The sequence below is a fragment of the Epargyreus clarus genome, unplaced genomic scaffold (genome assembly GCF_041222505.1).
Source record: "Epargyreus clarus isolate Ecla_fem2 unplaced genomic scaffold, WU_Ecla_fem_2.2 ptg000021l, whole genome shotgun sequence".
Taxonomy (NCBI): domain Eukaryota; kingdom Metazoa; phylum Arthropoda; class Insecta; order Lepidoptera; family Hesperiidae; genus Epargyreus; species Epargyreus clarus.
This window is the reverse complement of record NW_027332228.1, coordinates 7347209-7373494: the sequence shown is the minus strand read 5'-3', so window position 1 is coordinate 7373494 and position 26286 is coordinate 7347209. Positions and strand designations below refer to the sequence as shown.

The following is a 26286-nucleotide window of genomic DNA, read 5'->3' as shown; positions in this document are numbered from 1 at the left end:
TTAGTAGACCTCATAGATGCGTAGCTAATAAACCATTGATAGAATTTGGACTAAATAAAACATGTGTTGTATGAATAACAATTTGGACTCCCATGTGGTAATGGCTGAAGGTACTGCTAAGTAGAATATGCGACAATATGGTAGCTTTCCAACTATCGTTCATGTGATTGTAGCCAATAGAATCGTCCATTGACTATCAATCAGGCTTGAATGTTGAAGTATTTACCTAATGCTAGATTAAGTACCTAGTGCTTTTGAACCGGAACAATAATTAAATTTAATCGGATTAAAATTTATTATGTGTTGCAATACCTGTTCGTATAGCTTCATATAAATAAACTTACTTTACTATATCATTCAGATGTGGATTAGAATCAGTACTGCAATCATTGCAGCTAATTATAGAGTATGAACGTCGTAAAAGCCTCCATTGTTCGGCTTCGGAGACACCAACACCATACCAAACCCTGCTTCATAACTGTAGTATTAAAAGCTGCTGGCTTCAGGGTGAGGTCAAGGAATGTAAGGATGTAACACTTATAAGGCGTTCCAACGTAGTTATCAAGGGAAGCGATGGATCCAGAATCCAGTTCAAAAAGGACTCAGATCTTGGGCGGCAGACGCCAATTATCATCCCGTGGAATGGATGCTTGTTTACCGCATCGATGTATGTATGTAAAAATAACAGAACTAAATTTAAAAGTGGCGTTTCCACACTCAAACAGCAAAGTATTTTTTATCTTTATGTTAATGTCAATTTGTCTGTGTCTGAGGCAACTGTTTTAAATCACTACTAGAATTTAGCAGCGTGTTCCTATATTTTAATATAAACATCCACACTGCACTGTTTGTTCTAGTATAATGAGCTGTGTTGAAGTGAGGTGTGTCCTATATACCTGGCCAGTCAAGGTTAAAATAATTATATGCACAAATATTTGTAATTACTTATGCTTTTGATGATATCAAGCTACCTGTTTGACGATTTACTTTAGACATAATTCTACTATTTTACAATAAGTCAGAGGAGACCCAACGGGACAGTAAAGCGTTTACGACGAGGTTTAGATTTAAGTCATGAAAACTAAATCATACAGTCAAAAAAAGTACGCAAAAATATCGTTCAAACATTCACTTAACTCCATTTAAATTGGAAAATGTAGTAGACGTAAAAAAACTAGGCCAATATTCAATTGCAGCGATTGGATCGCTAGTGATGAATAAATAAAGGTAAAACGGTGTTTTTTTTTTGGTGGAGAACATTTTATGAACGTTAGACAATGTTTGACTGATGAATGTTAAACCAAGGTTTATAAATGTGGTTTTTACATGTATCAAAGTACATTTTTTTTATAATATAAGAGTAGCAGACGAGCATGCAGTCCACCTGATGGTAAGTGGCTACTGCCGCCCATGGACATCTGTAATCAACCCCAGATAGGATTAGATATTTCTTTCTGAGATCGGCCACAGATGCGCCGCTACCCCTGAGGACTAAGCTGGAACGCCTCGGAAAAGTCTGTCTCTCTTACCACACCGTCCAAACCGGAACACAGCAGCGCCTAATACTGCTGTTATTAGGTAGAAATAGGTGTGGCGGTGATGCCGCCAGAGTCGAACTTCAAAGGGCTCTATCACCTTCAAATTCAGATACGTACTAAGAGTACTTATATTTCTTATTGGTTTGTATAAAACTAGTGTAAAAATAATAAATTGCCCTTTATACCTACTAAAAAGTAAGGATTCTAGTAATTCTATCATTAAAAATCTTCGTGGTTCGTTTCCGGAAGCACCACCGCCACACCTATTTCGACAAACTAATATTAAGCGCTGTTGTGTTGTGGTTTGAAGGATATGGTTAGGGAGAGACAGTTACTTGTACAATTTGTCCAACTTGGCATTCAGAGATAGCAACGTATCTGTGGCCGTCTTCAGGCAAAACACTAATATCCATGGTTAGCAGAAGCAAACAGACCATTTACCATTAAATGGTCTGTTTGCTTTTGTGTTACTTCTATAGATAAAATGACATAACTATGAGCATATTTATCGGTCAATATAAAACTTGATAAGAACAATAAGGTCATTTTTATAAAAGTGTAATAAAAAGTTATAAAAAGGCCTGTGGGTTTTATAATCCCGTTGGAATTCTAAGTAGCCGCGTAACGTTCCCGATGGCACCTAATCACGCTATCACAAAATTGATAAGAAGCTTGCGTAAGGTAGATAGCGTGGTTGATGAGTTGCTATAATTAATCGTGTTTGCTGTGCGCTATTTATAGCGTGGACTAGCACGACTAGATAATATCTAATTAGGATTATACACCTTGCGTGTTTGTTTTACTTATAAGTTATTTGTTACAAATTTCTACGCGTTTAGGTCATTCTAAAAATGAAAAACGCTTTCTACACTCACAGCCCCACACAAGGATTCCCTGTGTCGTGGGTGCCATGAACACACACACAAACACCCAGACCCAGAAACAAAAATCTAAATTCATCATTTAGATATCTGTCTGGCCGGGGATCGAACCCGGGACCCTTTGCGCGTCAGACCGGCATGGTGACCGCTCCGCCACGCGGGTCGTCATTGATACATATCTACATAGAAAATAGACAATCACCTACATTCAGAACAGAAATGTAAATTTAGATATCGGTCTGGCCGGGGATCGAACCCGAATCCCTCTCCTCGTCCGACCAGTAAGATATTTATTCCGCCACGTGGATTGTCAGAAAGAAAGCTCGCAAGCTTAATTACTTACTGTAATTATTGTTAACTGTTTGTTCGGGTATCTATTGTTTTCTATTGAATAAGGCTTTGATAACAGTAATATTTTGTAAAGCGGGGAGTGTTTCATGTACCTACATTTAACGACTTTGTAATCAGAATACACACTTATTTAGTTAGTACGCAGTAAAATATTCTATATCTTAAAATCAAATTGAACTCAAAACTTGGTGAGTGGATTTCTTTGCAATTTTCACCACTTTTATAAAAAGTACAATTGGATGAGAAGAGCACTTTTACCGGCACATGAAACGTACCAATGTCGTATGTTTAATTAAAAGCACACTTTATTAATTATGAGAAATGAGAAACCAATGTAAAGAATAATTTGTTCATTCATCTATTCTTTATACACCTACAGTATAGTCTGGTGAATGAGTTACCATTGAGATTCAACAAAAAATATAAAAACAGTTCATAATAGAGTTCCATTTTAATTTAGCTCTGAACCAGTTAATTAACTTAAGTACGAAGCACGGGTCAAATTTAACGTCGAGAATCAAGATTTACGAGATATTTTCGTTGTTTCTCGCTTTGTTTTAGAAATTATAAATAGCTGTACATTAAACATTTTGTACAGTTCCTGAGATGTTCTAGTTTATGCGTCAGTGTAAAGTATACAAAAACAATTAATTTGGAAATAATCCAAAACCTTAACACGAGCAGTATAAATCTCACAAGAAATTTTCTTTTCGGAATTTTCGCCGACGAAAACATAAAAGAATAAAATCTTTCGAGGAAATCCCTTCAAAAGTTACGATGATTCTTTCGTCGTCTTAGTAAAATAATTATGAGAACAGAATTTATAATGATACAAAAGGTATAATTTCACGTTTCACCAACCACTAAGAAGGAAAAGTATTCAAAATAAATGTCTTAAATATAGTAATCAAGCGAATTTAGGTGAAACTGTCTGCAAAAATAAAATAATGTAATCCACGTTGAATGCAAACAACACAGTTCGCTCAATAGAGAAGCGTAAACAATGATGTGAACGTTTGACAGTAGGTACGCAAGCGGGCTGAATTGTAGCTCATTTTTCTCAACATAATAGATTTTTGACGTGAACATTTTACAAAAAGATTTATTGGAATAATTTAACTTTTAGGCTTTTTGTATGCCGCGTATAATTTAATATCAAAGAATAAAAACACTAACTGTATATTTACTTTTGAGGTACGCGAAAAGAAATATATTTGTTTCGATGTTAAAAATAATATGTGCTTTCTATTCTACTATCTACAATCTACAAGTGTAAAAATGTAATACGGCACCTTTCGAAAAATACGTCTGAGCCATCTGAGTCGCTGCGAGGTAGTATCAGTTTTGGAAGCACCATTCCTTTTTTACGTCTGCCTCGGATGCCAGACGTTGATGGCCATTGCAGTTCTGAGGTAGCCATCGGACTATGCGGACTTAAAATAGTCAGACGGCGTTCTGGTGGTGGCAGGCTGAGCTGTTGCAAAGCCCGCCGCTCGGTGCTAGCGAATAATCCACGTCTTTTTTCCGCAGAGTTACCCATATCCTCCCCAGACAACGCCCGACGGGCCGGCGCACCCCGAGTTTCTCTGACATCGCGCTCACTAGCTGTTAGAAATGAGCTTCGATGGACTCGAACCGAGGTGCATGAGCTAGCAGGACGCGCTGGAGAGGTATCTTTGCAAGGACGGAGACTCTCCATAGACCGCGCTGTCTCTACTCTCGTTGCTGATAGAAACTGGCTACTCGTAGCTGTAGTTTGTGCTACCTCGCATTCTTCCTGGCTCGAGCTCGACGTCCCGCTGCGTGAAAAAGTGCTAGCTTTGGACACGAAACTTCTGTCACTGTATTGAGCTGTCGAAATACTAGAAGTATTGGCGTCGGCTGATTCGGACGAGGCATGTTGACGAATGAGACCCTCCTCTAAAGAGGAATGGACTATGCGTGTATTTAGCGAGCTAATAGCTGCAAGTTTGGGTCTCCTGTTCTTTCTCTCGTCTTCGTCCTCCTCCATTTTTATTGAGTTAAATTACTTATTTTACCATCCTACACTCTCTCACACACACTACACTATTTAATACACCATTTTTCGTTTCAATATATTTATTGCGTATTCATAGATTTATCTTATATTTACGATATATATAATTATAGTAAGGAACACTGGACACAGTCTTTATCACTCTTTGAAATCACCACACGCGTATTGAATTGACACCTGAAACAATTTATTTTTATTATTAGAAATATTCTTACCTTTACTTTACTTTTTGTATATGATAGATGATTTGAATGAAGTGTAAGGCAATGTTTTGAGGTGTAAATAGGAAGAACTCGAACAAGTATTAGATAAAAATTATAGACATTTTTGTAATTAGTTATTAAGAATAATTTCATTACTGATTTGGAGATGATCTCTGTAAAATGATAAATATTGATTTTAATTACATGGCTTAATTTGCTGGTTTGGAGTCAAGTGCGAGCTGTCCCGCTTGATTTGCGCAGTCGGTCAGAGCTTTAACTTGTTCAGCATTTAATCCCTTGGCCTTAACTTGAACATCCGCGCTTTTAGAATGTTCTTTGCTCTCACTGCTGGATTCTACTCTCTTCGTGGTCTCGTTTCCGAATTGGTCAGTGAAGGTCTCTTCTTCAAATTCCTCTTCATAGCTCTCCTGGTAATGTTCACGGAATTCCTGTCGCGCTTGAATGGATATTTGTTGGTTGGTCTGCCTTTGTTCCATAACCTCATTCATGGTTTTCTTGACAAGTTGTTGTCCGGCCTCAAGCTTATGTTCCGCCATTGTTCTGGAGTTTGCCTAAAATAACGTCAATCGAAAAATGGATCATCATGGATTTGGTTTGCTATTTTTGGTATTCACATGACCTAAATAGTCAAAACTATTTAATTAACAAAAATTGTATACTCTAAGCACGATTCTTTATAAACAATACATTTCAAAACGGAATATGAAGTCGGAATAAATAGTTCAACATGGTGCATGTAGAATAAAAATCCTGGTTTGTAAGAAATTGATAGCCGTGAGCTGGCACAACGCCAGCGCCGGAATATTTGAAACGAATTCAAATTCGCTACGTAAGAGAATTTAGTTCTACGTGAGTCGGCCGCGTGATTAATTTTGAAGATTCTTATTTCAATGTACGAGAGCAATGACGATTCATTGTCTCACAGGTTCGTGGGGCGGAGAGCGCAATAAATATTCTATTGTAACAATGGGGAACGTCCCGACGCTTCTGTCGCAACGTCTCCTTGATTTGCATTTCACAGGCCAATAACTGGCAGGTCTAAAGTCACTTTGTATTAACGTTAGGCACTTTAGGCTTAATTTCAAGACAAATGAAACGGACAAATAATACATTTCTAAATATAACGAAATGCAACAAAAAAATATAAGGCATTATAAATTTAATTAAAAATGAAATAATCGAGCCCGACTCTCTTTTGTCTTAATTTTATTATTGATTGTATATATCTATTCATTAAATTGTAATAGATAAGTTAATGCATCAATTAAACAAAATTAAATACTACTGATAAATGTTGCCATTTATACGAGTGATAGAACAATATGTAACTAGTATGGAAACTTCCATAATATTTTACTTTTTCCTTATTTGTTAAGATATGATCTATAAAAATCTATAGTCTAAAAAAATCTGTCGGCTATATAATACAGTCCAAAAAGATACAGCCCCAGGTAATAAGAACGGAATACGATGTAAAAAGTAATAGAGTTCTTTTCTGCTTTTCTGCACTGAACCCTAAAAATAAAGCACATCTGGTGGAAAGTTCTCGACTAACACGAAGTATTTTATTACAAAAGTATTGTGTTTCTTTGTGGCTCTGACTTCAGATATTTTCGTAAAGTTCTAAAAGATAACTTCTCAAATATTAAAATTGTGCAGTAACAAACAAACAAATTCTGAAATATACATGACTGTAAGAAAATCGGACAAAATGAAAGCTTTACGAACGCTTGCGCACGATAAACATAAAACCGAGATATTGCACCATGTTGAAATATAGCGACCCGATTAAAGAAAAACGAGACTGAATTAAACTGAAAACTATAATAGTTTAAGTTTCACATCGCTGAGTTTTCACTGAATACACAAAAAAAATAAGTATTATATGTACCTGTAACAGTGCGAATTAGGTCCTGCAAGTGCAAGTTCACTTTCGATACTAACTGATGAGCAGTAGCTTCCGATCACAAGCTCGCGTGTACACTGAGTGGCGTGGAAGTCGCTTTGTTCCGAGCTTTCCAAGCTTGCGTGGGCGGCCTGCGCAGACGCAACCGCCGGCGCGTCTTGGCCAAAATAGTTCCCTACATCTGTCTTGGCAAATTACTAATTTCGCTAATTAATGCAGAGTTTGTCAACGCAACGAGACACACGGAACTATGTAACTAATCACCCGAATAATTAAATTGAATGATGTGTTGTAGTGATTTGTTTATGTTTTTATTGTCTAAAGCTATTAGGAATGCAATTTTATTATTTATATTACTACCGCTTAAGTGGTAATTAATAAAAGAGGGATACAAATCATCCGCGGGAGTAACAATTGGTACATTATTTTTGAATTAATGCATAAAGTTGTTAATAATGTATGTTTATATGCTACGCGTGCAATATTGATGAAGGAAACCACAACATTATTATGATGATTTTTTTATATGTAACATCACAAGTAGTATTAAGTATGTACAATATTTTAAAGACTTGACGGAATACCAATAAATATTACATACGTTTATTGCTAACAAGTTATCTATATTTATCCGGGCAATATCATCTTGCTTTCTAGACATAATACGATTCCCTTGACTCTTAAAGTACTATCCTTACTCGCAAACATTTTATTTTCTCTTATATTTCATTGACCTTACTTTCAGTGAAATTACTTCTGTGAACTGTGTTAATTAAATGTTTTTAAATAATGTAAAGTTTTTAATGTACTAACGTTGTGCCATAGAATAAATAGTCAATAATTTTCTATATTATGAATTTGATTTACAAATGAGAAGGTAGCCCTTATGACATATAAATTGGATAATACCTACCACCTATCTCTAACATATCTACATCTGTAATATGCAAATAAGATAGGAACCCGTCCAAGATTTCAATCGGTCAAAAACGTCGCTTCCTCCAAGGATTGTGCTCATCCAACTTAAATTAACTTATAAGAAAGAAATGTAGAAGATTTACCGCCACTATTACTCCCAACTTGAGATCACTGTGATTGATTTAACTTTTGATGATAATTGCAATTTCCTTTACAGAAGAGTTGAGATACGATCACCTTAAATAAATTTATTTAACTTAAGCCCCTACGGGTCTCCACGCAAGTGCTCTCGAACTTGAGAGACCCCCAATGTGTATTCAACGTGAACTCCGATCGTAGGACGAGAACAATGTGTACAAATGTCAATATGTGTCCAAACAGAGCCTTTACAAACAAGAATTTATTTTTTTATTTTTTGTTCGATTACAAGTGAACGCGATCTCTAAGAGCGCAAATTTTTGATGAGCTCCCTGAAAAAATGTACGAACTTATAATAACCTAATTAATTCTGTAAATGTACCTGTACTCTTAAGATATTTTATTTAAGGTATGAAATTTAACTTTTCATAGATTTTATACACCACTCAGAAGTCCACATAGAAAACTATAATATAAAATGGTATTCATAAGTCTTGTCATTAAAGTAGCAATATCTTTCAGACATCCTTTGAACGGAGGACATAAACGGTAGAAAGTAAATAACCTTCAGTTTATCTCGATTTTAATTAAAGAGGTTTGAATTCGTTTAAGGAAAACCAAGCAGCCAATTCACAATAGCAGCACTATTCAGCCGCTGAAAATAGCCGGTATGCGTCAAGAGTCGGAGAAACACGAAGCGATGACTCCACACACATGGACGACGATAAACATCGCGCCGCATATGAATAATGATTGGCAAAGCTCCCTCTGACTCACTTATCATCGATATGCTACGAAACGAAAGTCGTGATCTCTCGAAATATCCCAACGTCATTCTGTTTACGAATTTTTATTAAGTCTTCGATCAGACTCGTCAAAGACTATGGCCGTAAATATTGAGTACGACTCAAATAATTCAGATAAAAAGAAAATATAAACATGCTCATTGCCTATATGCGTTACGTTTTTATATTTTAGTTCTTTGCCAATAAACATTTCAGTTTAGAAAGTAACAATTATTTTAAAAGCACTGACTTTTATTAATCGGCTTTATTTGTGCAGAGTTTTAATCTGAACAGATATGTCAGCACTATTTTTAGAGAAAGGAAATGACATATTCATTTAGATAGAGATAAATACGTTCCAGATTAAATTCCTGGACAGGTTGTCTACCTTGAACTTGGCATACGATTATGTTGACGTCACGTGCGTATCAAAAATATAAATTAAATTAGTTTTTATATTTAAGATAGGAAAGAAGTTTCGTAATTTTAGAGATTCATAATATAATACAAACACGCGAGACATTTTGCACATCAAAGATTAATTCCACGAAGTACACACATCCTTTTTTCGAGGAAATTCGAAACTTCTAAGCAAGCGTAATTTCCAAACGCTCCGAAAGTTATGAACGTATATAAATATGACGTGAATCTACCTTATTGAAGTAAACTTTACCAATCAATTATAAGTGTAGGTACTTTAGTTTTTTATTGTGTTTTGAATTTAATTAGATTGGGCTATATAAATTATTTCCTATATTAGGATAACAAGATAAACTATTATTTTTAATTGAAGGCCGAGTACAATAACCGTGGCCTTTACTATAACTTTGTAGCGGGTGTCACCCTAGGAACTGAAGCTTTCACCTCATTAACCCAAAGGGTCCTGAAAAGGATTGGAAAGTTAACACACTTCATTACGCGTGAATAATACAAAAATAAACCGTTGTAAATGTTTACATGTATCTTTAGGGTTGAACATATGTATGTATATAACAACTAGTTTTTGCCCGCGGCTTCGCCCGCGTCTAAAAGAAAATAATATAACATACTAACATACATAACTATGCTAAAGATCATCACTAGATCAAATGTATAGTTTCCGATTCAATCCTTACTAATATCGATTAAAATAATCGATGTTTTGGGTCAAAAAGATCGATTCTCCAATTAATCGATCTTAGATCGCCATCCCTAGTTCCCGTGGGATTTCTGGGATAAAAACTATCCTATGTCCTTTCTCGGGTCTCAGACTATCTTTGTACAAAATTTCGTTAAAATCGGTTCAGTAGTTTAGGCGTGAAGAAGAGACAACCAGACAGACAGACAGACAGACAGACAGAGTTACTTTCGGATTTATAATATTAGTAAGGAAGTAAGGGTAAGGGTGTAAGTGAAAATTCGGATGGACTTATTTCCGTAATTAAATCATTTGTTGTCCCTTAACTCATAAACATAGACATATGTTGTCGTGTGCTCACTAAATCAAAAATTAAAAATTTTTCAGTAGGCATTTGCTTCACCATATCTAATTTAATATAGAAATAACTGTCATAACGAGACAATAGAAGCAACTCTTCATAATATCGACCCCTCCTAGGTATAATATCGTAACCCACAAAAGTACCTTTTTGTTTTTATTGCATACATTGCCTTATTTTAACGTGTTATATCGACATAAGTAACGTTATTTAGCGTATAAAATAAAATATATACACATACAAAAATCATAGAGATACCTGAAGAAATTTAGATTTTATTCGCATTTTAGCATTTTCGAAACTTTGAAACGCTCTCCTGTAAAGTTTTCATTTTGCAGTTACGATATATACGTAGTCCATATTTTTGACATAATAAACCATACGAGCAAAATATTCTAGCTTTTTGTTGTATGCGGTACTCTATTTTAGTTATTCATCGGACTTGTATACGAAAACGTTAAACCCGTGTTCAATGCTCGGCTTTTGATAGCGCTGCGCTGTACAATCCCGATAACGATTTATAGACTACCATAGCAATATTAAAAGCGCGCGTTACAGTTTCATGAGCTTGTATGGCGCTTACTGTTAAATTTGTATATATCTGGGTATATAACAAAATTATTGAACTCGACTTTTACCTACTTCGAACGCTCAGATGAATTCAATGCTTAGAAAAAATATCACGAACCGATGACATTATACTTACGTTTAAAAAAAAAAAAACATCCTATTATCCTTATCAGGATTGTTTGAATTAACGATTTCCTCGTGCTACTTTACTAGACTTCAGGTTTCTTAAACTATAATTTATTTTGGTTATAGTAAGGGAGCCCAAGAAGACATTTCGGGAGTTACTCGAACATTATTCATCGGACTTGTATACGAAAACGTTAAACCCGTGTTCAATGCACGGCTTTTGATAGCGCTGCGCTGTACAATCTCGATAACGATTTATAGACTACCATAGCAATATTGAAAGCACTTACATTTTCATGAGCTTGTATGGCGCTTACTGTTAAATTTGTATGTATCTGGGTATATAACGAAATTTTTGAACTCGACTTTTACTGACTTTGAACGCTCAGATTAATTCAACATTTAGACAAAATATCACGAACCGATGACAATATACGGTTTAAAAAATATATCCTATTATCCTCATCAGGAATGTTCGAATTAACGATTTTACTTGTGCGACTTTAGTAGACTTTAGGTTTCTTAAACTATAATTTATTTTAGTTATAGTAGGGGAGCCCAAGAAAAGATTTCGGGAGTTACTCGAGCATTATTCATCGGACTTGTATACGAAAACGTTAAACCCGTGTTCAATATAGTGCCGAATTGTACCCTTACCATAAGTTTTTACGTTTTGACAAATATGTCTGTTTTGGTATTTGTTTACGTATTTGCCCATACAATTTCCGATCTGCGCCCCTAGCGGATTGTGTCAGAACTTGGAAATTGTATAGGCCAATACGTAAACAAATATCAAAACAGTGATATTTGTCAAAACGTAAAAACTCATGGTAAGGGTACTGTACAATCACGGTAAAGATTTATAGACTACCATAGCAATATTGAAAGCACTTTCATGAGCTTGTATGGCGGTTACTAATAAATAGCTCAGATAGGTTGAGCTCATGGTTCTATAAATAAGTTGTATGCAGAGATTGCAGACTTCCACTCAATCTTCCGTTTGTGGGATACCCAATTAGTCGGCTATGTACGTGCTTCAATTTAGATTCCTCCGAGCACCGCACATGCGACAAACTCATTATTTAAGAAACAATAATGATTAGATCTGACAATATAATTCATTGACGACCCGCATGGCGGAGCGGTTACAATACCGGTCAAACCGCAGTGTTCCGGGTTTGATCCGGCCAAACAGACATCTAAATAATGAATTTCAATATATTTTCTGGGTATTTGTGTATTCCTCTATGTGTGTATCCATGGCATCCAAAACATATTTGACATTTGAAGGTTACCACCTTCATAAACCTGAAAGTCAATTTTCATCAGAGCTGTTGCATATGAACAGATAGATGATATGTTCTACTCTAGGATTTTTTTACTAATGTAAGCCATACACGTTACGGTCTACCGGACAGTCTATCTGCGCAGATTCACCTATACAGGTCAACCGCCCGTCCCGTGTACCGCACGGCGTTCAGTTCTGTTTACGATGCCATCGATTGAAGACGATGATGCATCGTCAGGAGACAGATGAAAGAATTCATTTTTGACCTGCACAGGTTCTAAAAACAGCACAGTTCTTTTCCCACACACAGTCCGGTGTACCTGCGCTGGTATACCTTAACAGGTAGATCTCCGGTGCACCGTAGTTTGTATGGCAGCCATTACGTTGTAACAAAGACATCGTGACAATTAAATATTATGGAGGCATCATTTATTTAGGTTGACAACTTTATTACAGGCTTTGCGTGACTTGTGCATAAATCACGACATTCGCCTAGACAATCGATTGAAGAGCTGTCGCCTGTCTGCGTTGTGGACTGATTTAAACTGAATAGAAAGTAATATTAAATTTTATATCAATGCTCGTAGTAGTTGGGAGTATTATGATTTTTTATAATGATAAAAGTAAAATATATTTTCGTAGTTTTTTTATAATACACGTGTAGCAAACGGTCATGCAGTCCACCTCATGGTAAGTGGTTATTGCCGCACATGGATATCTGTAAACAACCGTTAGATAACTTTAGGCTCCAAAGTCTAAAGTTTTGAGTCCTACCTGAGGTCCTCTAGATACATTCCTATCCCTGAGGACTAAATTGGAACTCTTCGGATAATTAAACATATTAATACCATACTAAAACGTACTGCTAATTCAATCAGAGGATTAAGACAACGCGTCTTACATAGTAGATCTGTCTCACAACATTATACTAACTATTATTAATATATTAGGCGGAGCTTGAATAAATTGGAACTGTTTATAGTTCTGATAGTTTTGACATATGTAACTACATATTTATATACAACATAACAATAATTTACGAGTATACTATGTTTAACGTATACAAAAGAACGATATGTTAGATGGATAATCCGTCATTCACAAAATTAATAGGTACTTTTGTTTCAGTTTTACTAAAGTTAAGTTAAATTAAATCTAGTTATGTGTAAAGCCGGGACGAAGTATGGAATAACTTCATAGAAATAATTTGATTATGTCCCTAAACTTTGAAATGTTTATAAATAAAATCACGCATATATTTCTGATTTTGTGGGCCAATATGTAAGACGAGTGAGATTAACTTTGTTTTAATTAAAAATCTAGCTGTAGCCGAGTTTCCTTCCGCGTGGGTTTTAAAAGACGGGAATATATTATGTAGCTCCTAACTTCTTACTACGATATTCTTCAGCAATATTTTTTATTCTTTACTAAAATGAACATTATAAATATAAATAGAACATGTATAAATTATGTAACGATCGCGCCGTAACTGAATATTTAATCTGGCTGGCGATTCTGAATGCAAATTGATCGGAAATATGCTTCGTGCTATTCCGTAATGGATGTTTATTATGTAAAAGCTCGTACCACGAATAAGTACATACTTATTAACATCAGGGTTTAGGGTTTACATATTTATTTCTCATTAAGAATTAATGACATTCACTTACATGAGAAAGATTACAAAAATGTACTATGATATTACAATTAATTAGAGAGCGTACAAACAAACAAAAGCGGTAGTAATAAAAACACATACATCCTAGTACCCACAAAGTTTGCACAAGCGTAGATGGTAAACACGGATATACTGGTAGACTAGTACACTGCATATTTTAAAACTTATCAAGCCTTTTCGGCCGCAGGACCTGCTAAGAAATGAGACATCCACACATTGACCTATACATACGAGTACGTGACATACACATACATACATACTTATACGCTCCAAAAACAAGCTCCAAAACCATCCGTAGTCGAGAAAAATATAACTATAAAAAATAATGCTGATGGAAATCCGTCAACGTATTCCATCTTATCGCGGGAGCTATGATGTGGTTTTGCTAAGCTCGTATAACCTAAATCCCTACGGTCTTGCTCGGGACACTCGTACACTCACGTAGGAGTATATGGCGACAGATTGGCCCATTGAGCCCTCTTTGTTTATAAGATGGGATAGGTTTATGGAATAACATGTTAGGTAACTTAACTATAAATTGAATATAGAATTTTAATAATATTAATGTTATTCTTATCATATCTAAAATTAAGCCGACACTTGCGCCGTTTTTACGTATCTAACCACGGTAGGTGTCTGTTGTATTGGACTCAAGAGATTATGTGAAACTCCCGCTTTTCTCTAAGAGATGGTGCTATAACACATATAAGTATGTTTCCTCTAAAATAATAGTATAATATTTTGACAAACTTGAAAAATCACTTAATTTCTTTCATATTATATTTAATAGGCCCACTAAACTAGATGTCACCTGATAAATATACATAGAAGATAAGTATACTTAAAAATAGCTGAAAAGAGAAGTGCTATAGTTTGTCATCGCGATACAATCTATGAGCTTCTCACTCCCATAATTTAGAAGGATTCAACGACACCTCAAATATTACAATCCATCAAGCCGTTTAGACTGTAGAGCATGCTAAAGAATGAGACATACGTACTTTGCCACACATATATACGCTCGAATAACATTACCCTCTGTAGTCGCATAAAAAGTACACAGCGCGAGTGTAAACGTTTCTTAAAGTAAACAGCGCAATAACACACAAGTCATGTTAATAAAAGTCGACTCATGCTCCGTTTGTAAAAATGTAGATAAATACAAGTACATTTAATCTGTGAAGACATCTATACTTATGATGAGAGCTCCTAATTTGATCTTCAGGAATAGAAGCTTACAAGCTATTCTGCCTGAAGATATTTAAAGAAGGGTCAGTGACCCCATATAATGTGGAATGGATGGCAGGGAGTTTATTATATTAATAATGATTTACGTTACATTAAACATAATTATAATAGTATGCGATAGCTGGGATAATTACGATGGTATCTCCATGGAGATATGTGGTGGATTATACTAATAGGCTCTTACTTGGCAATGGAACTAATCCTCGGCAATTGTTAAATTTTCCAGAGCACTTTTTAAAACATTGTTGTCTACAAGGTGGTAGAATTACGAGTATTACGTTCGGCCGAGGACGTACCACCGCTATACCAGTTTTAGCGTAAAACAGTTTTTCCGTTTCGATGGAATGGTGTGGTTGCCGTCTGACTTACATATTTATGAGGCCGCTTAAGTCCTTCGGAATGACAACACATTTGAGTTCATCTTATTTATTTATTTATTTAAATGACAACAGCAACACACACAATACATTATAGAGTACTTAGAAGTACACTATAGTAGTATTAATAATATAAGGTTCGTATGAGTGCCAATTATAGGCATGAACAACGTTTATCTTATATTAGTCTGTATTTTTAATTTGTATGGAACAAATCGAACCATACGCAACCATTATAATGATGACTGAGCATGGTAATAATGAAACAACCGCAACTGTTGCCCACTAGTTTCGATCTGTGCCATTTAACTATGATATAAGTTCTACTGATATAAGTAGTGGGACAGTAATGGGTTGCTGATGATGATCATAAGTGCTACTTATGTGCTAAAGATAAGACCTTTCATCTTGAGATAAGACCCCCGTTACATATGGAGTTGACTACAGTCGGCAGCGGCTACCCTTAGGTAGACTGCATGATCATTTGTTGCTACTGAAGCAAATTATAAAGAAGAAAAATACGATAAATTGAAACTATAACTTAATTTTTGGTTTATTGAAGAAACTAAGTTAAAGAACTAGTGTGTGTTTGCGGCGGTACCACCATCATAATTATTTTGTTTTATAACAAGGTTATAACTTTCTTGTTTCTAGGCAAGACAGAGAATTATTCGAGTTGCTCTAACTTACTTAGTTCTTACATAGGACTCCTATATTATTTGAAGGCGGTTACGACAATGCTTCTTTTATTACATAAATAAACTGATGTTATTTTACATAAAAACGACTACGTGTGACGAGCAACTGTGTAAAAAATTAGTGGAACGATGTAAACAATCATGATGTATTCGGTGTGTAAGACTTTGTTTTTCGCACTTGCAATTGATCCTGACTTATTAAAAATGTATACGTTTATATATATGTCACGAATAGATAACCCGTTTCCTTTGGGGAGTGGGTTAAAAATACGTCCTAACAACATTTGTCCATCAAGCTGTTTATGTCAAAGTACGTACACACGTACACTTGTAAATTAAAAACATTAGTATCCTGGGGTAATTGGAAAAAATATATAACCTTTAACGGCTCTAAACATAGACTTAGAATTTTTTCGCTGCACTACTATATCTTTGGTTCTATATATAATATGTATAAAGAGAACTTTGTATAAATTTGCTTCTAAATAATCCAACAGTGAATATTGTACATGCTGATTAATATTACTCGTATTATTAAAAAATATTAGTGTGCGTTACGTCGTCGGAAACGTAAATAGTTCCTTAATCTTCATTTCTCAAACTTAAAATTGCTGCAATGATAATAATATTACTATTAACATTAATATTATATTATTTAACTACGTACGACAATAAAAAATAACTGTTATTGAAGTTTCCACGTGTTTAGCATTGAAGTTATACCCGCTGCGCCCGATGCTTGTCTGTTCGAATTTCAATATTCGAATCTGTTCGAATTTCGATACACACTTGTGTATAAGAGAAAGACAGAGTCGTATGAAGGCTATAACGCTTTTTCCTTACGTGACGATTTCTGCTATTCAACTCGAAACTTATCCAAACAAAAATATGGGTATACCAAACTAATATGTTGTTATTGAGGCTTATTAGTTGATTTCTTCAATTATTTAACTAGACTCGAATGGATTATGACTCTACTGAAAACCTAGTAAAACAACTATACTTTTATAAAGAACTAGCTGACCCGTCAAACTTTGTACCGCCTCAAAATCTTTTTATCAAATATAGTTCATATAAAATATAGCCTATGTTACTCGTGGATAATGTAGCTATCGAATGGTGAAAGAATTTTTAAAATCGGTCCAGTAGTTTCTGAGCCTATGCATTACAAACAAACAAAGTTTTCCTCTTTATAATATTAGTGTAGATAATATCTATACTTCGACTAAACTCGGGATCGCTAGTAAAATAAAGCGTAAAACAATTGTTTACAAAATTATGCCCTTCACTTTTGAAAGTGACTCGGTTATTGCTTTATTTACAATAAATAAACGACTACTAATTAGCTCGCATTTCATATAGCGACCTGCAAGCGTCTTTCTTCTACAGGTATTGTATTAACAATCATTACTGTGTCTCGTTAATTAACTCCTAGAAAATTGAACTCTTGCATACATTAATTAATTAGTTATCAATTATTTTATGTTCTCAATTATTATCGCTTATCCATACTGTTAATAATGAAATTGTTTGTTTGTAAGAACGCGCTGATTTCTTATAAGACTAGTGTAGTACATTCATTACTTGTCACGTTACTTTCCTTACAAGAAACTATTATTAAACGCAGGTAAAACCGCAGGACACACCTAGAGTCCAGTTAGTAGTTATTCATCGAGTTCATGATTTTGCTACAGTAATTAACGGGTAAAAGAGAAAATTTGCATACCCGTGGCAAGCCTTGTAGAAGGGATCGATACATTAACGTTGCCTTGCTGTGATAGGCATCAGTAGAGACGGAAGGCGTTACCTTCGCGTGTTGCAATGCTTTGCAGCGAGCTCCGTATTCTTTTAAAGGTCTTAAACAAAAGGCTGTTACGTAAATAAGTCCGCTGTACTTGTCTCACTGTGATTGCATAAAGATAAAAGGGAAACAATATTCATGAAGAGCGATAGCCTATTTGTTGAAATTCAGGCCCTCAATGGTTGGTTCCAGGTTCGAGAACCAAACTTGAACGTTGAATTTGTCACTACTGATCCAAATTTCTTTCAAAGCACATCTTACAAGGATGGTTTTAGTATAACATACATACAAAGGCATTTTTAAAAAGTGCTCAACGATGTGCGAAATGCGAACTTGGTGAGGGTGGTGGACTATGACCCATACCCCTCATACTGAGGTGAGTTCCGTGCCCAGCAATGGGACAGTAATGGGTTGACAACATCGACATTTATAAAATGTATTTCAATATTCCTTCAGCCTCGCCAACGTTCACAGTAATAAAATGGTAATTTTTATTTCATGAAATCTGCTGAATGCAATTTTTACTCGAACGAGGCGTCGGACAATACGTAATTGGTGCATATCGAAAAGATTAAATGTATGGAGTATGAGGGAACGGATACTATTAATATTTTCATACAAAAACTTTCATACTGACGGTTGATAGACGTTTGATATATATTTCAAAACAACTTATTACTAATTGATTATAAGTCGTGGATAACACTTTACCACAGAAGTATATTAAAAACACACGAAATCAAAGAAATTCATGAGTCACCACTATGAAAAATTACATTTACATAACGTAATCATAGTTATTGAGATTTTATAGTTACTGACACTATAATAAATATTTATGGTATGTATGTCTGTCTCCTTTGGCATATCTTACAGTCCAAACGGCTTAAAGGATTTTAACGTATGAGAATTCGTCGGATTTCTTCAATTTATTGGAGTGACATAGGCATATTTAAGCAGCCAGGCTTTTGTATTTATTATAATACATAGTATTCTTATTACATACGATCCCGTTTTCGCCACTCGTAGTAAGTAACTACTTTAGATTAGGTACTTAACATAATAATGTTAAGTAAAATAATGCAATAGCATGGCCATTTCACTTTATGTAAACCAGTGAACTATTTTTTAATCTACTTAACATTTACCCTTTTAAAACACCTTCAACGTTGGTTAAATGATGACTCTTCAGAATGTTGCTTTTATGAACGTCGTAAATTAGAACGTCGTTATAATTAAAATGAAATGGCTTGACTCTCAATTTACATATATAAGCAGGTAACACATTATTAAGGTTTAATTATTAATTAACAAAATGAAATAGAGAACTACCGATTTCCTTTAACTATATTTTAAGAGTTAAAGGAAATCGGTAGTTCTCTACTTCATTTTGTTTTTATAAAGTTGAAGAAGCAAATGTGTATGCAGTCCATATGATGGTAAGTGCTCATTATCGTCCATCCACAAGTAATTAGCTCAATACATAACAGAGTATCGACCTGCGAGATGCCACCGATACACCTATTTCTATCGTGAAGCAGTTTAGTCCTCAGGGTTAGCGGCGCATCTTTGCCCGACCTGAGGTAGGAAGATATAATCTGGGGTTGATTACAGTCCATGGGCGGCAGTAGCCAGTTGGATCAGATGGATGAGATGGACTGCATGCTCGTTTGCTACTCCTATATTATAAAAAAATAAATTCAATCTTATAAAAAAACCGTACTAATAAAAGTGAATATCAGATAGCTTAATAAACATAAGGGAACAAATACCTACATTTCGTAACAGTAATGGTTTACTTGTACATCTGGAGGCACGGCAGTGCCTCCGCCAAGTCGAGCCAAAGCCAAAAACAGCGGCACGGCCGTAGCATTCTTTTCTCGAAGCAATTCGGCCCATTTTCGACCTCCTGTAACTTCGTTGCATATGAAGCTAGAAGCCTGAATTTTCAGAAGCCAAGCCAGCATTGTGTAGACACGGTATATTTCAAATTTCATTAAATTTGAACCAGTAGTTTAAGAATTACAAGTAGTCAAAGTTCGTAATTTTGTCACTCACTCACTCACTGACTGACCGATCATCAAAAGTTTAAGGCACTTCTAGCAGACATAGAAGGTTGAAATTGAGAATACAATTAGTGTTTAGTATATAACTCATGAGAAAACTAAAATATTTTGCAATTTCTGTCCAGTTATCTAGATACACCAACTACATTAAATAACTTTGTATCCTATATAAGTTATATAGGATGACAAAGTTACATTTGCAGTTAATGAATCTGCGTTTCTGTCCGCGAAATGTACGAGTAGTAGGGGAGCCCATGATGTTAAATGGGTAGAAACTCGAGCGTCGATAGGACCTATACGATTGTGTAGATTACACGTTAGAGTGAAGAAAAGGTTGTGTGATATTTTTCGATTCACCGTGGGAATAGTTTCTAGACGATTCGAAAGATGTAAAAAGCAGAGTCAGACATACTCAAGGCGCGGCCGGTTAGTGATAGAGTATATATCTCTGATGCCGGAAATATGTTTATCTGCTGGTTTGCATATTGGGGCAGCCATACGAGAGATAAAAATGGAAAAAAAAGTAACCAGCGCATTCGATTTTCAAAGGGGATATGAAGTTACCCCAGATGAGTCGCCCATTCGAAAGACTGACGATCCGATTCGAAAGACTGTCAGTGACTCTTCGAAAATGCAAAAAAAAAATCGTTATCATGCCACACTAGAGGGCGTAAGATTATTATACAGGAAATTCCAGCTGATGTTTTACTTATCATAACCCTTCATCTGACGATTTAGTGGAGGAGTTTTTTATATTGACGATTTGAATAAAAATAGAATGAGAATGTATGAAGAATAATGTATTTTCCATAAAATTAGCCTTTTCCTTTAGTTTGTTACACAGCATTACTTTCCAGGGATTCATGCTAATAAGTAGCGCTATCAGATAGTGTATATACATATTTTCCTTTTAAATAAGTTTTTTGTCACTACATCAACGTGTGGTATGATTATGATGTTACCCGTTTTCTAGCATTATTTCCTTTATATTAAAAAAATGACCGCACTCGAGTATGTCCAGGTATAGATTTTTTTGCAACCTTATTACTCCCTAACGCTGCCCTCTAATCGTCAGGTTAAAATTTATTGTTTTCAGCATGTAATTAAGCTACTATAGATAATACTATTTTTTTTTTTAATAATCTGACGGACTTCCCTGGTTGAACCCCCAAAATGGATGGTTTAAGATACTCTATAGGATGTAAGGTACCTCCCATATCTTAATCTGCCGCGTTCGAGTCACTCTCAAAATCCCGTCTTGGCGCCTACTATTATTGGCGACGACTTCAATTGTTTCTATTCTCGAGACATAAGACGTTTTCTATTCCAACTTCAATTTAAATTCAATACAAATAATTGGTGAAGTGCGAATCGAACTCTTACACTGAGGGTTCCGTACCACAAAAATATTTGTTTTTTTATTTTTATTTTTACTAATTGATATTATAGCTGACATATAATGCATTGTGAACATTTCAACTGTAACATCTACGGTTCAATCATTAAAATGAAAAACGCCAAAAAATAGCAGGTCCTTATATGTTTGTCCCTGTAGTTCCTGGACTAAAAAGGGCTACGATATCCCGTGCCTGTCGTAAGAAGCGACTAAAAGGGGGCTTCCAGAGTTGGGAGTGGCAGCAAGGAGCTCGAACCGTCCAATAAGTGTCCCTGGGAAGGACGGCGGTATGTGTAGTCGCATACCGTCGTGAACACGGGATAGTTTAGGAGGAGCGAAAACTGCCCAGGGCAGAGCTTGATCGGGGCATTGCGCTTGGAGGACTTCGGTTGCGTTCCGTCGGAGATCCCGGAGTTCTCCAACAAACGTTGAGGACGGCCACCCGGCGTCACTCCCACGTCGTCGAGTACCTTTTGAAGATTTCCTCCTCATAAAGAAAAAGAAGGTCCTTGTATGGCAACTCTCCTTTATATGAAAGTTTTTCTTTTTACTTTTAGTACTTGTTGTTAAAGCGGCCACCATTATATATATTCCGTAAAAAAATAAGTTTCTATCTATTAAGGTATCCAGAAATAGAGCTCTATGTCAGACAGACAGCTTAGAAATAGGGTTCCGTTTTTACCCTTTGGGTATGGAACCCTAAAAAGTAATATAATATCAAAAACATTCCGAATTTCTGACAAATGTCATGACAAAAAACTAGATGTTACGGCTAATGTGCCTAAATCAGTTAAAACGCAGATTAGCTTGCCCATTACCTAAAGTACAAAACGAAGATTGTATCAATTTTCACCCCTTGACGTCGACCCGTGCATGTCATGATGCGTCGTCGTGTCATGAATTTACGACAAACATTGTATATTTTCACGAAACAATATCGCTTTGTGGCACAATGTCGCTATGTGTCACGATACGTCATCGTGTCGTAAAAAGGCATGTGTTTTAGCCCTAAGAACAAGTCTGAAAAGATGTTTCGAATTTTAACTACATAGTTAATCTGCATATTTTCTAGCTAATCTTAAGACTGCCTAGTTAATGTGTATGCTAACGTATTCTACAATATAACGGTAACATACAAAAAATACAATAACTGTCGTGAGGTAAAGCAACTGTCACCGTATTATAAAATAATAATAAGTTTGTTTCCAAGGAAACAAATGTGCAAATTTCGGCCTTATTGCGCTTAAATAAATGTCTGTATGAAAATAATAAGCTTACATATACAAATTTACAATGTTCTCAATGGAAAATCCCTAATAACTTCTAAACGGATTACCCTTATTACACAATTCCTTTTGCCCTATCTGTTTTAGACCTAAATCTACCAAATGGCCTTAAAGACAAACCAATATCTACACAAACAAAAATGTCATGTTTTCAACTTAAGTAATATTTGATACGTAATATTACATAAATTTAGTTAAGTTCGTTTCAAATTATTCGAAATAAGAAACTGTTATATAAATCTAGCTTAGATAGCCACTTTATAACATATTCTTGCCATGATCACCAAAAATATCAGCTCCTAGTGGCTCGGTACAACAGCAAATACCGACTTACCTCCCTAAAAAATTGATAGCTATAAAAAAACGAAAATGCACAGTTTAATGTTGAATTTAAACAACCGTGCACAATTAGGGTATTTTTTTTTGCTCCATTGCTCGTACAAAACAAACATAATAGTTATATATAAAATGATATTGTTCGGTGAGCTAAGTTTTAAATAGAAGTGAATAAAAATATAGTCTAGCTGAAAATATGTATTATTAATATACTCTGGAAATATTAATTCTAAAAATAACTACAGGTTGAATGCAGAAGACAAGTGCAGACTAATAATTTAAGTATGAATTTGTTAGCGGTGAGTAAACTTACTGAAAAAGGATTTACTGTTAATTTCTTGAAAAACGGTTGCACTATTAGTAACTCTATGGATAATATCATCGCAACTGGCCACAACGTAAATGGTATATATAAATTTAAACAATTTGTCAAATCACCGATATGTAATTTGACAATGTCAAATAAATATATCGTTTATATTAACTGAAAAATATTTACAATTATAATTAAACTTATAGAAAATTAAATATAATAAAATAAACTATAAGTAAATATAAAACAGCTTATTTACAAAATTTACATATATACAAAAATGAAAAACAAAAATATAAAAACAAAAACACTACCATAAAAAATTGTCACCACCACTGTCTTTGGGCAAGGTTCCCAAGACGCTGGCAGCATTTCCTCTCTGAATTGCTATACCAATTCTTTGAGCAAAATGCATGCCAGCTCTCGGGTCCCCAGAGACGTCGACCAAACGAGTTGACAGCTGTTTAAACAACTGCCAAGCATCCGGACCCCATGGACCCAAAGTTTCAACACCAAACGCCACAAATATATAGTTATTGCATAAACTAATATATTTACGACGCTTGGCGTCTTCAGCAGTAGTAGCCGCCGCCCCCGCGCCAGAGGAAGACGCCTGGAGGTGAGAAGGAGCCAGTGTGTCGACACACGTAGCGTCCCACACTAGCATCCTCCCCCCCTTCCAGGGTATTAACGTCATACCGTCGGGCCGCTTGCCATCGTCACGTGCGAGACCATTCGGCTCTAAACAAGCCGGCACGTTGACGGTGACAAAAGCTCGACGAATGACGTCGTTGATGGTAGCGTGACGCGATAAGCGGCCAGCACTGCGCTGACAAGAAAGTCCATGGTGTCCAAACACATCGACGTCAGCGCCGCAATGACAGCGATGGCGCTCAACCGTCTTTACCCCCAGGCGCAAACATGTACAGATTGATAACGTCAAGTTATCGAAAAGTGTGCCTAAATTACCGGAAGGATATGCCTGCAGCCAAAAACCCGATTCTCGCTCTGCTACAGCAAGGAGACGAGCCCTCTCTGCAATATCATGCGCAGAATCGAGAAGTTGATTTCGCACAAGTATGCAGAGAGGATCGTCCCAAAGTTTCTGTAAATTTAGATGTACGGGAAATTTTAAATTTGGTCCAGCCTGTAACCAAGCAAAAATAAATAAATAATATAATATAAATAAATATTGGCATAGAAGACTAGCCCATATTAATCCGGAATATATGCGAATTTTAAAGAATATTGTGACTGGTCTTGATAATGTGAACATTACGACGGATATGACGACTAGTAAGAAACCATTTCCAAACCTCTGAACGCGAACGAACGATATATTGGAGATCGTACATACAGATTTATGTGGTCCCATGGAAGCTACTTCACTCAACGGTTCAAGGTACATGTTATTATTTATCGACTATTATTCTCGAATGACACGATGAATGTTTATTTTCTAAAACATAAGAGTGAGTCTTTAAGAAATTTCAAAAATATAAAGTGTTGAAAAGGGAACTAGCAAGTCGAACAAATGTATGAGATCAGATAGTGGGACGAAATTTTGTAATAGAGCTTTCAATATTTTCTTGTCAACAAATGGAATTCTACATCAGAAGGCGATACTATATACCCCTAAACAAATTGTTGTGGTTGAAACAGCTAACAGAACTATTATTGTAAATGCGAGAAGTCTAAAACGAATGTTATCATTATTAAATAAATATTTCATTTCATTTCAGAAGTCAGAAGTCTATTATACGATTGAAACGAATTTGAGCAAGAGCAGTAAATACTGTGGTTTATATCAAAAACCGGAGTCCGACGAAGTCAGTGAAAGATTACCAATGATTTTTGTCGGATATTCAGAAGAAAGTAAGGGATGTCGATTATTTAATACGAAGACACGTTAAATCACAATAAATAAATAAATCACAATCAGTAGAGATGTTTTTTCCTGAGGATAATGGGAATAATTTCAGTTGTCAAAATAGTAACTTTTTTAGATTTAATTTATTGTCATGTTCGAATGAAAGTGATGATGAGTGGCAAGATTATTTACATAACTACAAAGACTAACTACAAAAATTTAATTGGCTTTAAAAAATCTGTTGTTGAGATTCAACTAGTAGAAGGTACCGGAAAGGAAAAGAGTAGAAATATCTACAAAAAGGAATGAGATGCCATCAAAAACAATGCTTGTAAAAAGATCCAAGTCTCGCCATTCAGTTCTTCTACTGTAAAAAGTTTTGAGATCTATGTAAAACCAAGCCGGTAAATGTATGCAGTCCCTACTTAAGGGACCTTCTGTCTTAAGGTATTATCTCACTATCTAACCTAACAACATCTCATGGGACCATACCAATATTAAAAATCTTTTATGTTCTAAATAAATCGACGTGGCAATCGTACTAATGTTACCTGTGTGATGCGATATGATAAGATGAAAACACAATGTGACTTGCAGTACGATTGCCACGTTAATTTATTTAGAACATAAAAGATTTTTAATATTGGTATGGTCCCATGAGATGTTGTTAGGTTAGATAGTGAGATAATACCTTAAGACAGAAGGTCCCTTAAGTAGGGACTGCATACATTTACCGGCTTGGTTTTACATAGATCTCAAAACTTTTTACAGTAGAAGAACTGAATGGCGAGACTTGGATCTTTTTACAAGCATTGTTTTTGATGGCATTCATGTACTTTTAGAAATATGTTCCGCGCAGAGCTCATATGTTTCATAAATAAATAATGTTTAAAAGCGACACTTCCTTCCTTTTTAAAGCACACATTTATCTCGACAAGATATACGAATAAAAAATTCTAAATAAATCGAGAGGTAT

At 35.4% G+C, this 26286-nt stretch overlaps 2 protein-coding genes across 10 annotated transcripts in view; both read right to left on the bottom strand.

Moving 5' to 3' along the window:
• The window catches only part of dnc (phosphodiesterase dunce), a 458672-nt gene that overhangs the window by 141529 nt on the left and 290857 nt on the right, over nt 1–26286 (bottom strand). For 2 of the 9 annotated variants that reach the window (XM_073084954.1, XM_073084956.1), the window contains exon 1: nt 4063–4786. The exons of the other annotated variants lie outside the window; for them this stretch is intronic. In XM_073084954.1, the coding sequence (XP_072941055.1) occupies nt 4063–4781 (719 nt within the window). In that variant the 5' untranslated portion in view covers nt 4782–4786. Of the gene's footprint in view, nt 1–4062; nt 4787–26286 lie in introns of those variants that run through there. 9 annotated transcript variants of the gene reach the window in all.
• Nucleotides 4853–7080, bottom strand: LOC140751114 (uncharacterized). The gene is made up of 3 exons (XM_073084975.1): nt 6924–7080; nt 5216–5583; nt 4853–4985 (listed from the first exon to the last, which is right to left on the bottom strand). The coding sequence occupies exon 2, from the start codon at nt 5566–5568 to the stop codon at nt 5221–5223; it is 348 nt and encodes a 115-aa protein (XP_072941076.1). The 5' UTR covers nt 5569–5583; nt 6924–7080; the 3' UTR covers nt 4853–4985; nt 5216–5220.